Here is a 17,869-nt window from a genome sequence, read left to right on the forward strand (position 1 = left end):
ATTCTCTCTCTCTCTCTCTCTCTCTCTCTCTCTCTCTCTCTCTGAAAAGAGAAGTACACTGGAAAAAAGAATCTACAGGCAGCTCTCTTCTAACCTCCACTCACTTTATGTGACAAATTCATTCAGTTCTGAGCTTGCTGTACTCTGTTGTTTAAGGGGATTTGTTCTCACTTACTTACGTGTATCTTTTGGTACAGCTTGCGGATGTACTTTGGCTCTGGGGAGTGTCTGCTGCTGCGTCCCTTGTCTGGGGAGGTGGAAGAGATGCATGAGATGATCACCAGACTACAAGCTGTCACAAATGGCACAGAGGTGAGTACTGGGCCTCTACTCATGGCATTAGAGGAACACAGGTAGAATGTATTATATTGATTGTGTTGAGCGGCTAAAGACCGTTTAATAAAACTATCAGAAGCCACTTCCAACTCAAATTTCATGTTGACTTCTCCTGCACTTCTATTTCTTGAATTTTTACACCATTTGCTGAGACCCATCTTTTCCAATGTAGTAAAAAACCAGTTAACAGAGAGTTTGAAGTTGGCCCATTTGTGCCAGGGCCAGTCTGAAAGTATTTCACAAAGGATACCCTTGACCATGCCTTTGTTTGCTCGTAGCTCGTATTTATGTTTTTCTCTCTTATCTACAATCAGAATTTGGAAAATAGAAATGGCGATTGCTACCATCTTCATAACTTTCATTACTTCTGACTTTGGTTGTAAGACCTTTGTAATGTGAACCATGTTGATGTCAGTTCACTCCACTCCTCTGTGGATTGTTGGTTTGCATCCTGGTGTGGTATGCTCCTTTTACTTCTTTTCTATCATAATACACTTCTAGCAAAATGTGGCCAATTGTGGCTAACTTGGCATAAATAAAAACTTCACCACCCCACTCTTGTATTCCAGACTTCAAAAATGGCTTTGAAAAGAAATGGCTTGGGCCAGCTTGGTTTCCACATCCAGTCAGAGGGCATTGTGACAGACGTAGAGCCCTATGGGTTTGCCTGGGAGGCTGGCCTCCGTAAAGGCAGTCGGCTGGTAGAGATCTGCAAGGTGGCCACCACCACGCTGTCACATGACCAGATCGTGGACCTGCTGCGTACTTCGGCTGTGGTCAAGGTGGTGGTCGTGCCCCCTATGGACGATGGCTCCCCTAGGTAAGACACTCACACAGGGATTTGAACATGTGGAGCTTTTGGCTTGATTACTTTTTTTCTATTTGTTCTTACTTTTTATTTTCCCTCCCAAGGGTCGGAATCCTCACTTTTCTTGACGCCATTTGATCAATTCTTCGCTTTACCCATTGACTTTTAAAAAATCTTTGCTTTCTTTGCAGTTTATGACGTTTTATATTATCCTTATATTACAAGTTCACTCTTTTGAACAAGCATAAACCTCTGTTTTGCTCTATAAGTTTCCCTTGATTTCGTTATTTTTCCCTTTTCATTTTTACTTTTGCTCATCACTTCTCACAGAAGTGTTGTTGAATTCAGTGATTTGATTATATATTTTATTTTTATAGTTTTTGACTGATGTACCAGTGGTTATCTTGGAGAGGAGAGACAGATGTTTTGAACCTTATTATCATTTGTTACCTTGTCAAGATTCAGAGCAGCACCTTAATAAATATTGAGAGACGGGGTGATAGGGTGCCACTGGTAGGCCTTGCTTATTCTTCGTTCCCTCTGTTGTTTCTGTTCATCTGTCTGTCTGACTTTTTCCCAGCCCTAGATGACTGTTATCTTGTTGATAGGTCACTCTTTAGTCAAACTTAAACCTATACTAAAACTTAAATTTGTATTAGAAACAAACTTGAAGATTTGTTTCTTGTTCTGGTACTTGTAATCAATGGCAGTAATGTAGATTTTGTTACCTCCATCTTTTGTAATTTAGATACCTTCATTGTCTAATTAGAATTCACTTTTCCTTCATGTTGCGGACTCTTTCCAGCAAGTACGGTATCCTGAATGGTTCATTCCATGGCGTATTTATGTCTTCCAATTTTCAGCATTTCAAAACCTCTTTACAGTTTTTAAGATGTTGTGAATCAAATTGTTTTACACCAATTGCTGTACTTCCTATGTGTATTGATGTGAATGGAGCCAACATTCCCTAGCGCTTCTATGGACATTGACTTGAGATAATTCTCCTCTCAAGATAACTGCACATTTTAGGCTTAAAGACCGGTAGTATTAGTAAATTGTTATTGTTCAATAGTTTCTTATTCATTTATTTCCATAAGAGTTCTGGTCTTTGCAGAAGGGGTAGTGAGTAATTTGGCATTTGCTTTCTCCCGAGGGATGGGAGGATTACAAATTTTTTTTTTTTTTGGGTGGAAAGAAAAGAGGTTTTCAAATCACATTTATTTTGTTCAAGACTGTGTTTGCCTTGCGCACTGTGGCCGTCTCACTGAAGCTCTTTGTTCACTTCACGTTCTCGTTTCTGCACATGTCTATGGTTTGCTGCACACCGTGTGAATGATTGTCTCAGTTGTTTGTCTCTACACCTGGACACTACTGTTCTAGGGTAGGATACTGATCAAGGGTAGGATACTGCTCTAGGATAGAATACTCAAGGGTAGGATATTGCTCCAGGATAGAGTATTGCTGCTCTGTGGTAGAATAGGGATGGGTTTTCAACTGAACTCCTTTCCTGTCCCTGACGACTGAATGATCAGTGTTCACAACAGAGCTCTGAATGCCTCAGACCTGCTCTATAGAATAAGTGGGTTATAGAATTTAGCTTGCCAATGTTTTTTCCTGATTGAGCTGTTTGGTTTCTGTGTGTAGTGTAGTGTAGTCTAAAGAAAACATGATGAAAATCTGACAGAAAATGTTTTGTAATAAGAGCATATTTATTTTGAAAATGAGTAAAGATTTTGTTTTAGGAAGTTCGATGTATAACCTTAGACAGTGCTTTGTTATTACCCTAACATCTTACTGAACTTGGGTTGAACTTTCAATTTTGTTAAGAAAAAAAATCTCAGGAAGTGATCTGAAATCGGTTGGTAGTCCCAAGTTCTGTATTTTTCTCTCTAGTGCATTGAAAGGACTAATGACATATTCAACTCTAGATAATTGTAAGTCACAGATAATTTGGAAAATTTCCACAAATGACATGTAAACACCTTTTTATCTATCTGCTTCAGACTGCAGTCAGGGGTATACACACAATGTTAAGTGGAGCTGTTAAAAGTTCAGAAAAGTACACGTATAAGGCAAAACAAGGGAAATGGGAAAGGGACAGTAAAAAAATGAATGCCATTCAGATTCTGTTCAGCTTATGTGCAGTTTGTTACTTGTTGTCGTGTGACTGACAGAGTTGACTGATAGTGGTGGCCATAAGGTGTATAGCGAGAAGCCAATCTGTAATGCGTTGTTCAGGCAGGCATTTGTGCCGGCTGTCTCATATTTTTCAGGGTATAATGCAGTCTGGAGAAAAGAGTTTTTATGTTTTGAAATGTGCAATATTCAGGTTATGTTCAAATCTTTGGACTTGCTTAGGATAATAAATTAAAGGGGACTGGGAAAGTAAGAGAGTTGGGTCTGTAAGCTGACCTTGAGAAAGATGAAGGTGTTGGCGAGTTTGTCGAAACAAACAAACTTCTGTTTAAGCCAGTGGAATAGGTAACAGTAGTGAAATGACACAGTTTGTCAGTAGCTTGCAGATTTGAAATTAATTTTCATCAGCATGATTTCTGCCGGCATGCAGGCAGTAAAGAGGTTAGTTGCCAACATTTTTCTTTCTTTATGTATATCACTGAGTCACAAACAAAGTTTTTTCTCTGCAAAAAAATGTCTGTTGCAAAATTAATACATTGTACTAGAAATTTTTTACAGTTGTTATTTCAGTTTTCATAATTTTGCTTCCTGTCACATGTTCATGTTTTTGCATCCTGCTATATGCATTCTGCGTTGCCTTCACCTGCTTTTTGTTAGTTTTTTCTTCTTTTTTGTGGGGTTGGGGGAGGGGGATTTTTTTATATTGAAGACTCAGATGTCATTGCCAGCAACAAAAACCCCCCAACATTGCCTGTTACTTAAATGAGCATTATGTCTTTGTTATTGTTCCTTTTTCCATCTCCGTTGTTGTCTCCTTTTAGGATCCTCTCAACATCTGGAGCACAGTGCAGAGTTGCTTATTTCTACCAATTTTTGGACCTGTTCTACCGCCATATCAATAAAGGTGTCAAAGCTACAAATTTTCTATGGGCTCTGTGATTTTGAAAAAAGGCCTGTGAGAAACTTCTATTCAGCCATGTTTTTACGTAAATCTGCACTTTCTGAAAATTCCGTCTTTGCTGTCTCAGTATATCAACTCCATCTGTAAAAAGAAAAAAAATTACAATAGTATTGCCTATTGTTACTAAGTAAAGGACAAAGGATCTATATTTGCCTCCGTAACTTATTGGATATAACTATCAGCATTTAAGCTGAATTAGAAACCTGTCAGATTGCGCATTTCATGTACTTGACCATTGTCCATCCGCAACTTCATTGTGGGTCGGTCGGCAATACATTTTCATTTGAAAATCAGGCAAAATCTGGCTAGTCACGATAGCGAATCACCCTCCATTCTTTCATTCACTCATTCTTTCTTTCTATCTTCGGGTCTTTGCCACAGCTGCAAAACCTGGGCATTGATCAAGAAAAGTGAATTGTGATTGTAGAAAGAAAATTATCAGTATCAGAGAGAAACTTTCTCAAATCTTGACTAGATTTAGAGAAATTGTCAGTATGTGGATTCTATAGAGGCAGGATATGGCCGCAGTAGAAGAAATTGACGCTTCAGTAATGAAATAAGTAGAATTGGTGCTCTGAGGTTGTGACATTTGGCAATCATTCGTGTAAATGGAGGAAAATTAGAGTGCAGGTTTGGTGATTGTATCATCAAGTTTAATGTTCTTGATTTCTGTCAATAATGAAATGACAATTGAACTTCAGTGGCAATAGAAAAATGCCATTTTCAACTTTCAAAAAGTACATTTTTAGAGAGAAAAAATCTTTTTTTATGCACTTGGAACTTGAAAGGCTTGCAGCGATACCAGAGGGTAAAATCTGGGAACCAAGTTCTTTGATGAGAGCGCTGTGTAGCACAGCGTACCTAAGATGGAAGCCTTGTGTGTATACATCACGATAGCTTGTCACTGTTTGAAAATACATGGGGTTATGACTTATTCTGTGATTTAGCTTTTAAGTCCATGGTGCAGTGATTGCCATATTTTCAACATCAGTACGTCCTAAGCTCCCTCAGTACTTACACCTCCAGCACCCAGCACATGCTCCCTTCCTCTGTCACTAATGCCTTGTTTTAAGCTATTAAGTTTTGATGGTTGGAGGGCATCAGTGGTAGGTCCTACTTCTTTTCTTTCCTTCCTGCTTTTTCTGCCTTTTGTTTTTCTCTTTCTTTGCACTGAGTCTGTGTACATCTATTTACCCCAACAGACAAACAAAAAAATCTCCCTCTCTCAGTGTAGATACTTTGTTGTCTGTCAGTGACCTTCAGTTTGTGTGTGTTTCACCTTCTCCTCCATAATGTTGTTGATTCTGGTTCTGACGTGATGAGAGTATTATTGTCAGTGTGGTGCAATCCAGTCTCAAGTCGGTCATTTGAAGTTGTATAAACAAGTGCACATTTGTAAATGTTTTTCTTATATCCCAAGTTCCTTTTGTGTTGTCTTTTCATCACTAATCCTGTCCGTTAATCAAAACTTGTTCTCTTCCATAACTTTTGAAGAAAACAAATTTGTTGGTACTGGTTCACTTTTTTTTTTGGTAATGTCGAGTGACTCTAAAAAGAATTATATTCTTTGGAATTGTTTTGTATTTCAATTCTACCACATCACAATGAACCTAGACAGTTTGTTTCTTTGATTACAGATAGATTGTCTATTTTTAGAAGTAAGATTTATCCAGTGTCTCCATCTTTCTACAGGGGCACCGTGTCCCTGCACCCCTGCACCCTCAAAAAGATCTAAACTGTGTGGATGGGGGGGGGGGGGGGGGTTTAAACGTATCCATTTAATTATATTCGGCAGGTCCGTCTGTTTTGTTGCGGGTGGGTTTATGTGTTAGAAATGTTCTCTTTGTGGTTTGAGTTTGTGCCTTGTCTCCGGCTGTCCTGTTTCACAATGTACGTATATACTTGTTTACTTGCCACGTGACTATGATTGTTGCTACTGTTTCCCGTCCACAGGGGCTTCATCAGCCTGACCACACATCTCCCCCACACCTCCATGATGTCGCTAAATGCCATCATGATCTCCGAAACCCTCCATGCTCCATCTCCATCCCCCTCGGAGCCTAGCTTCCTCCTCACTAGGTATCTGTGTTACTCACCTGACCCCACTACTCCTCCCAGAGCTACCAGTTTTACTTTTTCTCTCCACTTTCACAAGACACATAGTTTCTCTGTTACTGTCACAACACATCGTTTTTAGATTACACATTCTCCTTTACTTTGGTAAGTTCATACATTTTGAAAGAGGTATTCATTTACAACAACAACAATAACAAAAAAAGAAAAGACTTTGTATTGTCATCATTTTCATTGGCTAATAAATACATTTTGAAAGGGATATCGATGAACAATGTAAAAAGAAAACTGAAAAGAGTTGTATCATCTAAATTTAAGGAAGTGACACAGATGATGGAATGATGAGATAATGTCTAGAATATCAGAAAAAACAAAAAGAAAGCAGGATTCTTTCATTCAGACAGAAGTTACCTCAATTTCATTTTGGCTATTCCTCAACATTGCTATTGACACAACTTGTCTTTCCTCTTGGGTGTGCTAAAGCATTGCAAAAGTGTCCCTCTGACTTTCTTGCCCATGAGGGAATTCCCCTTGAGCTTCCAGTCCAGTCTCGTTACCCTACCTTCCCATCTTTGCCTGCTTGCTTGCCTGCCTGAAATTAGCTGTATTATTCTTGTGTGCAGACAGGTTTTATATGAAAACTAATGGGACTCTTTGATCATTAGTTCTTAATCAGAATAAGTTTCCCTTGAACTTTTTAAGGAGCAAAACTGTACCAGTGCCTTTCAGATTTCTGTGACTGAGTTCCTCAAACGTTTCATCAAGAATATTATTATGTCCAGTGACTTGTAGTATAGAGTTTAATGAACAAGAGAAGGAAACCTTTTAAATACCTAACTAGTAACTGCTAATTCATGTGACCAAATTGTTATTTATCATTATGTAAATGCATTGAAGTTGCACATGGTCCCAAGTGTTTTCAGGTTCAGCAGACTTATTTCTTCATCATGTTTTGCTTATTTTTCTCCTTTGTGAAGTGAACTTAGGTGCACTGCTTGCCTTTTTTTTGCTTGAACTGCAGTTGTGGAGTTTCATTTTGAATTTTTTTTTTCAGAAGTTTTTCGTCACTCCAGAGAAATTGTATTTATATCCTATTGCCCATCATCTGTTTTATAATAGCGAATGGTTGCTGTTATATATATACATTTTATACTCATATATTCTGAAATATATACAATAAGCTTCCATTCAGTGGAGACGGAAGTGTGATGTTCCGTGCTATACTACAGTTTCGTTTGGAACATGAAGCTTTCCTGGTATGCAAAAGTTATTGTAGAGAAATAATGTTCTTCCAGTTCTAGTGAAAAGCGCTATGTAGTTACAGCAGCAGGTTGCTGGAACAACAAGAAGGTTAGAGGACGGATTGCTTCTCAGCTGTTTCTTTTCATTAGTTCACACAAGCTGTTAGACAACATTTTGCCCTGTGTATTGCACTGTGTTGTGGTGCTTTTTATTTTCTTGTCGTTACTTTTTTTCTTTTTCTGTGTGGTATTTCATGTTTTTTTCCAGTGCACTCGAGCAATTGTTGTTTGCCGTCAACTCAACAGTTTGTTTTTTGTTTGTGTTTGTGTAAGCATATGTTTGGATGTGTTTGTTTTCCCGTCCTGCTCTGACTGACAATTATCCTGCAATGTCCTTCTCTCTACCGGAGTGTTCAGCCCTACAGGAAGCTTGAGTCACGCTTTTTATTTTCCTCCTTTGCACAGAAGATGAAGTTTCGTAAGTTCAGCAGATAAATTTAGATGGCTTCCTTTATTCAAGAACTGCCTTGATTAACATAGTATCTTTTCTAGTTTGTAAGTGTTTTTCCATTCTTATTTTGCTTGGATATGGATTCAGGAAAATGATGAAAGATCCAAGACTCTTTTTAGCTGTGTAATTGTCGGTTTGCTTTGTTTTCTGCTGTTGAAGCATCACATCTGCCTCCATAATGCCCTATTTGTGTGAAGTAGAGTATTCCAATGATACAAATACAGGAAGTATGATGTTGACTTTCAAGACAGACAGTTCAAGCTGTGATTTTGTTGTAAAACTCACTTAATGTAGTTTACTTTTTTATTTTAATAGTTCAGTTGCTTGCTTCTTTTAATTTGTGTGCCTGCCACTTTGGCAACTCTCCATTTCATACCGGTACACATCTTACTGTGAGTTGAAGCAGACATCTTCTGTGGCTTTTTTCCATGGCTTATTGAAGCATGAGCACACAGCTCAGACGTGAAACTCCCCTCTGTCCGAGGGAAGAGATAAGTTGTTGAATATAATGTGTGTTTTTGATGGCAGGATTCCAAGACAAGACTTATTGCCTTGCCAGTAGTCTGCTCAGACTACTTTTTTTGCTGTGTTATTGTCTTAATCTGCTTAGTGGCATCATTACTACCAAGATAGGTTATCATATTTATCATTTGACCTTTTGCTAGTGATAAAAGCTTTGGAAATGCCAATATAACACTGCAAGGTTTTATAAGCTCAGAGGGAAGTCTTTACACTTATCACATTTGTCTTTCTTGTACGAAGAAGTCCTTTAAGATGGAGTTTCTGTCACTGCAATTTGTGGGTAAATAAAGGTGTATGCATTAGCAACTCTAGTGTCTTTGATGCATCTAGTTTTAAAAGCTGCAATGTATTCTATCACATTTATGGCATTTGCACCATGTGAGTGAATCATGCCCACACCTACGACATGACGTGCAGAGTGTCATACAGAGTCATAATCCAAATAGGCACATATATATGTTATCTGTACAGATATGTTGTATATCCCTCTGCATGTATGTATAATTATGATTTGGTGAGGCCATGTGCTGAGCAGCGTTGAAATGGTGTGGTCATTTACTCACTGGTTTGCTCTGTGGCTTTGTGTGTGCCAGAGAGCTTGTTTAAGTGCTCAATAAGTATATTGAAGGACGCAAACTGGCTAAATCTTAAAATCCCCAAAAGCCTTCCATTAACAAATCATAGAATATAATTGTAAACATCAAGCATCTATCTGTCTTTACCCTGGAAGCTGAGAAATACTGTATAGAAAGGCCTGATTTCATTTAAGTAATTGAAGGAAAAAATTAGAATAACTTTCTTCCTATCCCTTGTAAAGTTCATTTTCTTAGGGGTCAGCCACTTTTGGGCTGATGGACTAACACCATCAATATGCTGGTAAATGGAGTAATGAATGCATACCCGAGGAAGTGGCCTGGCTTAATTGGCTCTTTAAATGTATTGCAGAATTATTGTGGTCTGAAGGGCTGCTGGATCTGGTGGTTTTTGCTTAAATGTACCTCTGCCAGGGACCAGTATTGTATGATTTTGTGTACTCTGTAATGTAGGCTCTTGGTTTTATTCACTGAATTGTTTGATGGTTTCTAAATCAGGTTTTCTGACGTTTGTTTTGTAAAAAAAATGTTTTCAGCCTTTAAACCCCCCACACCTAATAAACAAGAAACGACTTCATTTTTTAAAGTGATTTTAAATGTTTAGTTTGTATGTTTTTCAGAAACTCCTCTCCCCCATTCCACCTCATTGGGAAAAAAAGGAAATAAATTAAGAGAATGTCTATTGCTTTATCAATGAAGACTGTCTTTAAAAAACTTGCTTCAGACATTTGGAGTTGAGACGTTGGGAAAGAAGATGTTTCTTGTAATCAACTCTTGTCCTCCCACTTTTTGACTGTAACTTTGTGGTACTCTTGACAGAGGTGACAACAGCATCAGCCTGACTTCCCCACTACCATCATCCTCCACCTCAGTGGGCAGCAAGCCGTCCCCTTCATCCAACTCACAACAACAACAACAACAACAACAACATCAGCAGCAGGCCAGCAGCTCCGTGTTTGAGTCCCCCCGGCAGCGGCCCGTCACCACCCACCATGGCTACTCGGACTCCACCCTGTCGTCGGGGCGCTCTTCTGACGATGGTCGCAGCTCCTATTTTGGTCACACCCGCCAGGAGTCAGCGGACATGTACGGCTCAGTGCGGGGCAGCCATGAAGGGCACACCAGCTCAGGGGAGGAGCCACACTCCAGGAATAACTCTCATGACAGTTCAGACTATTCCTTGTCAGGTACCTTGTCAAACTTGTCTCAGGCCCTCCCCATGTCCTAGCCCTCCCCCCCCCATCGTGTAGCCCTTCCCGTCACCTAGCCTTCCTCTCCTAACTCTCCCAATCTTCTAGCCCTCCTCTCTCATCTCTCCCCATCTCCTAGCCCTCCTCCTCTTTCTAGCCCTCCTCTCTCATCTCTTCCCCTCTTCTAGCCCTCCTCTCTCATCTCTCCCCATCTTGTAGCCCTCCTCTCTCATCTCTCCCCATCTGCTAGCCCTCCTCTCTTATCATTCTCTACCCCTCTTCTAGCCTTCCTCCTCTCCTAGCCATCGCTATCTCCTAGCCTATCTCCTTTTACCCAGCTTTCCCCCATCTCCAAACCCTCTCAGTCTTCTATCGAGACCTTCCTGACCTGCCCAATTTCTGGTCCTCCCTTCTCTAACTCAGCCTTTCTTGTCTCCTATCTTCTTGCACTCCCCTTCTCCTAGCCCTTGGATGAGGAGGAAAATTATGTGCCATGGTGTTTAGCTGTTTTGATGTCTTGGTGCCAGTTAGATCAAAGAGAGTATCAGACGGTGTTTACTGTAATAACAGTGTAATACTCAGTTATATTGTAAGCCTCTGATGAAATTTTCCTTGAAAGTGAAGAATATAAAAGAAGTTTCCCTTTTACAAAGTCTTGGGGCTTTCATTCTGAAAGACTATGTAAACTCTCTGATCTAATTTCAGTGTTCATTTGTATTATAAACAGTGACATATAACTTTTTAAGAGATTGTGGCTAGCTACTTTCTCTGTTTTAATGTTCTTTATTTTGTCCCCTTTCAAAATTATCCTTTTGTATTATTTCCAGCATTGAGTGCAAGGTCCAGATCTAGTCAACACAATCAGGTGAGTTTGTGTTTGCAGTGGACTGGATGCTTTATCTGTCAGAGATAACCAGATGTCCTTTGAGTATCAGAAGTTGAAATGAGAGCAGCATTGACTGTGTTGCTGTGGAATAACTTTTAAATTTTTAAATCTATTACTGAATAATCATTTTTGGCAGCTAATCTGTGCTGCAGCCACTGTTAGACTAGTCTTAAAGCCCTCTCATTTTGTATTCTCTTTATGAGCATTAGTTTCTCTTTCACAATGCCCATGTTGTGGTACAAAGCTTGCTTCTGGTGCCTCCATTTCCCGTTCCATTGGTAATCTGGTCTGTTTTAATTAATTGAAATGTTTTGTGCTTATTAATTTTGTTTGTTAAAATACACCTATAACAGGGTTTTTTTCTGAATAAAAGATGGCTTAAACATTTTTTTAAAGTTAAAACTTTTTAACATGCTTTCTACTGATTCTGTGCATCCAACGTGTATGATTTATGTTTGCAATGAGTGGTTGGAAGCTGTCCCTCTGATAGATTCTACTTTTCTTTTTTTATTGGGCTTAATTCCTTCCTTGTTTCCCTTTTCTATAGACATGTTTAACATAAACATTTAGTTAACTGGCGTACTTTTGTTGAACTGATAGAAGATAACAGTTTGTTTTGTTCTTGTGCCTTCAGCCCCCTCTACGTCGAGGTGAGCGAGTGGCAGCAAGCACTGATGTGAGCATGGACAGCAGTGTCTACGGCAGTGCCGCCACCAACAAGCGACAGTTTGCCAACATGGAGTACAGCTCCAGTATCCCGGCCACGGGGAACATCGCCCTGGAGCTGCTGAAGCAGACACAGAACACTAAGTACCTGTTGGGTCAAGGTCAGGGTCAGGCTCCTTCGAGGTCAGCTGTGGAGCAGGGTCGGTCAGTGCAAGACGGGACAAACCCAGGGTCAGCCTCCAACCTCAGTCAGATCAGTGAAGGTTCCTCGAGTGGTTCTTCACAGTACACACACAGAAATGAATCTGGGAAACTTATCAAAGGTGAAATAATCTGTTTATATGGAAAGGTTAAAAATAATGTGGTATTGTAACTTTAGCTCTTTTCCCTTTTCAATAAGATCAACTGAACAAGTTTTGATGGCTTTTGTCTAGGCAGGCATAACCAGTACTCATTAGTAGCTTCTGTGGATTGTATGTTTAGCATACTTCTCTTTCCAGATGTCATGTTTCCTCTAGCAGCCTCTGTGTGAACTGAGCTGACTGTTATATTAAGTAGAGTGGGACAGAGTTTTAAAATTTTCGGGCATATTCCTTCCAGACTGGTTCTGTACACAGGTCATTAGGAATGATTTTGAGGCTCTTCACCCTGCGTGTACTTTTATGGGTGTATATGTGCTGTGTGTGCGCTTGGTGTATTTCTGTCGAGGATCATGCATATTATTTTTTGTTTGTTGCTCATTTGTGAACCTTGCTCAGTTGAGAAGTTTCTTTTTTATGGGCTGTACACATCTTGATTTATAGAAAAATGCTTATCTCTGACTAAGGTGTTCAGAAAATATATCTAAGGCTCTGTGTTGCTCAACTTTTAAACTGGTGTCTGTTATGGTGTAGTGGTTAGGTGCTTTGCTGTCGGATGGAGGAGACCCAAGTGGGGAGAAAATTTTTATCAATTGTCTTGGTCTTTCTGCCGGGATGTATCCCTTTTAGCCCTGGTTGTCCTCTGATATAATCTAAATTGTGTTGATGGGAGTGTAAAAACACCTACATAAAAAAAAATGTTCCTCTTTCAAAGGCACTTCATTAAGTGCGTCAGTCCCTTCGAAGTTTACTTCTTTAATGTGTACTACCTTAATCCCTTTCTTCCAGAAGAGGTGGGAGCCCCAAGGCGTAAAGACGGCTCTGTGATGAGCAGGTCAATGAAGCCTGTGATGAAGAAAGGACTGACGGAACCATCCACCAGCAGCCCACGAGCCACAAGGCGGTATGTACCTCTGTCTTCCTTGGATGTAATACACGCCTGGCAGGTGTTTGGTGGGCGCTCTTATAAACAAACTGCTTGTTTTACTTTTTGATGATATTACCTTTGTTTTATTCTCTTCCTTACCAAATATAGCCATGGCATGCTAATCACACCTTGAAGTGCTGTAGGTGTGTAAGCTTTTATCCTGTATTTCTTTAAAAGTCTATGACTGGATTTCTCGGAAATGCTAAGTGGTGTGTCCTTATACTTAGTATGATAATACATAATATATTGTATGTAATGTATTCACAGCTCAGAACAGACATTGATTTGTAGTCTTAAGTTATCTAGTGGTGGTGTTTGTTGGTGGGGTTTTGGGGGTTAGTAACATGCATCATTTTTCTTTAAGCAAGTTTTGATGATTAGTAATGATTCTGATATCACACACACATTATGATTGCTTTTGTGTTTACTGAGTAGATGTTTTGTTTTTGCAGCAACCTCTCTGGCATGTCATCAGAGGAATCCCTGAACTCACGTCTGCGTCCTGGTGTCACGGGCCAGAAGTTCACCCGTCAAGTGGCCCGAGCAGATTTCCAGGAGGAACTCATGAGGTTGATTGACCCAGATCTCTCGGAGAATGACCTGGTGGGCTATAATGTAAGATAACTCTGATTGTTCAACATTTCTCTTGAATGCTTTGTCAAAAGTTGAAAATTTAGATTATTTGTATTTTACACCCAAAAAAAAAACAGAAAAAAAAAATTCTTCTTTTTTATGTGGGATTTTTTTCTGATGCACAGTTTGTAATAGGATTTTCATTTAAAGTTTAAAACTCTTAATATTAATTGTTGTACTCTAATACATTTAGGTGTCTGTACTTTGTTACTTTGTTCTTTGTGTATGAAGTAAACTTCTGTAATTATCGTTTTGACTCTGTATGTAGAAAAGTCTGTCTTTTTTTGTTTTGGCCATCTTGCCTGTGAGTGCCGTAAAGAGTGTCTAATGTATTTATCATCATGTCTTTGTAGCAAAATATTGTGTTTTAATCATCTTGTCTCGATTTGTTAGTAAAGTCTGTCTTGTGCTTTTTTCAATATTTTTGTCTGTGAATATGGTAAAGTCTGTCTAGGGTTTTGATCATCTTGTGTGAAAAGCCTTTGGTGTTGCTGTCTGTCCTTTTTTGTATGATGTCTTACTTGAAGTACCTATTTCTTTGTTGTCCTCAGTCGAGAGGTTCGACCTCTAGGAAGTCTGGACGGCTGCAAAGGACCTTGTCTGATGAGAGTCTTCACAACAGCAAGGGAACCAGCAGTGACTTACTTCCTACCAAGTCAGAGGACTCTCCCACACAGAGGTGTGTGCCCAGAATCCTAGTGCCACATGACTTGTACAGTGATGCCTTTGAACCTAGTCAATAAAAAAACAAAAAAAGTTCTGAGTTGTTTTCAGACCACATCAAACAAACAAACAAATTGTTCCTCAATAAATGAGTTTTTCGCTTTTTTTTTTCTCATGTAGACGTATTGCACTCTTGATTAAGCCAGGAGAATGTTTTTTTTCATGATGATTCTTTTCTCAAGTGAAGCCTTGGATGATTGTTGAGTGCTGATGATTCACCGCTTTCCCTGTGTTCTGTTTTCCTTTTCTGTTCCTGGTGAAATATGGACATTGTTGTGCTAGATTTCAACTCCATGCCTTTTCACAGGCTGTCCCCGAGGGCTCTTTCTGACCTGATCAGTGCAAGGCAAAGGAGCAAGTCCACCATAGACAACAGAGCCTTGCCTGTCCTGGAGTCAGCTGCTGCTCTGGACTGGTCCAAACTGGTCAATGTCGCCTCAAAGGTTATTGACGGTGAGTCACTGGACGCTTTCACTGGGTTATAGGTTCAATATTTTTTCAGAGAACATGTCTACTGTTTTATTTTGTTGTTCCAGCATTTTTAGTTTGGCTGTGGGTGGTTAATAGGTGATATATATATATATATATATATCCTGTTCTGATCTTCATGTAAAGGTTTTACTGGGTCCTGGAATAAGAATATTTGGAGGAAGAAAATATGTTGACTTAAGTGATTCTACAAATTTGACCAAATAAAACAGGAGAAATAAAACTTATTAACTTGCTGAAAATGTTTTAAAGGAAAATACGAGACCTGTGATAAAGAATAAATTGTAAAAAAGAAGATGATGGATGTTCTCATAAGGCGTCATAGTGTTTCAGTGGAAAATTGAGTCCTACAAAACATAAAGTGAAAAAAAAAACCCTATGGGATTGAGGGAATGATGCTATGGAAAAACTTGCTTTTTCAGAAACTGATTCCAAAAGTTCCTCGCGTTCTGGGAATGGGCACCTCCGTGAGGAGAATGGAAGCTCCCCAGAGGACCGCCCCCCGCCCCGACCACCTTCTCCTCAAATGAATATCGGGCTGCCTACATCATCTGCTGGGTAAGGTTTGATACCCTCGCTCTACTGAATGAATAAAGGAATTAAAAAATGTTTGACTGCCTCAGGGGGCAGTGTTGTAGTAGTGGAGAGAATAATCTCAAAGTTCACAGGGGTTAAAGAATGAATGTTACAAATATAAAAACCCCAAGCCCGAATATGTTGAATGGCTGAGTTTTTAGTTTGCAGACATTCCTGTCTGTGACGAGACACCAGCTGTATTTTTGCTGGTTCCAACAGCATTGTTTTATTATTTATACCGTTGTGTACTCAACATGCATTTAGTTTATGATACTATTTTCTTGTTTGGACATGGGCTCAATGATTGTTTGGTTTCAGAATGTCGGCCTCTTACATGTCCCTGGCGACCACGCCACAACAGAGGATTCAGGAATTGGAACAGCGGCTGGACAAAGTCTCTCACGAGCTGGACAAGGTGAGCAATACTCTCTGGTCACTTGACCACCTGCTCAAGAGAAATTTCCCGTGACTAATTCTAAAACATGTTAGGATGATGATAAAGGGTCAAACAAGAAGAGGTTGTGTTGATTGCATATTGATTTCAGGAAAAATGTAATTGCAATGTTGAAACAACATCCAACTCTTGAGTATGTTTAAGTAATAGAACTGACACTTGCCAGGATAATAAGTGTTGAGGATTTTTAAAAAGCTTTATGTATTCAGTACTTCCTAGAGTTCAGGAGTTCAGTTTGTATTTGTTTTTTCATGATTTGTGACTGTCCTTGATGCTGGCTGCACAAAGACATGTTAGGAAAGATCTACAGACAAAGTGCAAGGCTGAAGCTGTTCTCTATCTAAAACTTAATTTGTTCGTCTCTTGTCTTCACTGGAATGAATGGAGCCATATACAACTATGTACAGATGTATGATTCCTTTTTAAATAAATCTGTTTTATCGTGTGTTTTATTTTCATTCTGGCTACGATTTCCCTACACAGACAATAACGTCGGAGAAATGTTGCTGTTGAATTTCCAGCCTGCTGTGAAGTTGTTAATGTTTGCTCAATCTGGAAACTGAGAGCTAACTTTCAATTGTTTGTGTTTTACATCAAAAGATTTATTTTGATCAATTTCTCATTGTTTTTTCCCAAACTGCATTCTCTCTTCCTAAACAAGGTGCGGAAGGAAAAGTCTTCCATGGAGGCAGAGATTCAAGACCTGAGAGCCGATAATGTACGCCTACAGGAGGAGTCTCAGACTGCGGCCACGCAGCTACGGAGGTTTACTGAGTGGTTCTTCAATACTATTGATCGACAGTGAAACTCACAGAGAGTGCTACTTTTTGCTGTTGACCTTCGTATAGTCATGTCTACGTGTTCGTATAATGTATTATTTTTTTGTCAGTGAATTCAGAGTCTGGATGGAATTCTGTTTGTGGGTGTACCAGTATAATTCATTGTTGGTCAAGAATTCAAGAAAGAGTGCCTCTCTTGGGAGAAACAATCTGATAAAAATAAAAAACCAATTGAAGAATGAAAAAAAGTGCCTGGATATTTCTTTGGAAATACTGTTTTAACAATTTGTCCGTGTTGTGATTCTCCTGACTTGATAAAGAGAATTCTGAAATGTGTATAAGGTGGACATTGATGCTGATGACATGGCCTAGTACGAGTCAGTTTGTTGTCATGGAGAGATGGTGAGGCCTTGAATGTATCTGTTTTGTCTGTCTGTTATTTTGGAGAGACAGGTGTGTTTGCTGTATACCTGTAGGAGCAGCTGGTTTTTCTCTTCTCTGTGAGCAAGGCATTTGCTACAGCCATTGTTCTACCTGCCGTTGTTCTACCTCACTACCAGTCATCAAGTCAAGTGGACACACCTGCCTTGTAGGAGAATGATATAATTGTAGCTTTTGTTTGTGTTTTTATTTATTTTAGGGAAGTAATGTTTTACTGATGTTTCCGCAATATACAGGGAAAACATTGTCCAGTCTTATCACGAACAGCTGGACATGGCAGACTGTGCATTATATGCAAACTTACACCCTTGAATAATGCTCAACATGGTGTCAGTACCACATTCGATTCACTTGTATGTTCCTGTCTTCATGAGTAGGAAAGTATGATTATGTATATATATGGCCATTGAATCTAAATCTGTGTACACAACAACCCCCCACCAGCTTATGCACACAGACATGATGAATTAGTAGCCAGTGTTGTGATGACCAAGCCAGTTTTTCTAAAGATTCAGGAGGGTTATTTTGTCTTTAAAGTTTGAGGGTAGCTGAAAAACTTTTGGC

The 17,869-nt window shown here is 39.4% G+C and overlaps 1 protein-coding gene across 1 annotated transcript in view; it reads left to right on the forward strand.

Annotated features, from left to right (window-relative positions):
- LOC101856009 (signal-induced proliferation-associated 1-like protein 1) overlaps positions 1–17,112 on the forward strand; it is a gene marked incomplete at its 5' end in the record, with an annotated part of 42,647 nt that extends 25,535 nt beyond the window's left edge. Inside the window, 13 exon segments of the mRNA XM_005093689.2 lie at positions 198–312; positions 906–1,156; positions 6,195–6,320; positions 10,001–10,368; positions 11,199–11,236; positions 11,892–12,246; positions 13,072–13,186; positions 13,663–13,825; positions 14,395–14,522; positions 14,874–15,019; positions 15,478–15,613; positions 15,950–16,046; positions 16,747–17,112. Coding sequence (XP_005093746.1) covers positions 198–312; positions 906–1,156; positions 6,195–6,320; positions 10,001–10,368; positions 11,199–11,236; positions 11,892–12,246; positions 13,072–13,186; positions 13,663–13,825; positions 14,395–14,522; positions 14,874–15,019; positions 15,478–15,613; positions 15,950–16,046; positions 16,747–16,890 — 2,182 coding nt within the window. The 3' untranslated portion in view covers positions 16,891–17,112.
- Between the last annotated feature and the right edge of the window lie 757 nt (positions 17,113–17,869).

The sequence above is a fragment of the Aplysia californica genome, unplaced genomic scaffold (assembly GCF_000002075.1).
Source record: "Aplysia californica isolate F4 #8 unplaced genomic scaffold, AplCal3.0 scaffold00068, whole genome shotgun sequence".
Lineage (NCBI taxonomy): Eukaryota > Metazoa > Mollusca > Gastropoda > Aplysiida > Aplysiidae > Aplysia > Aplysia californica.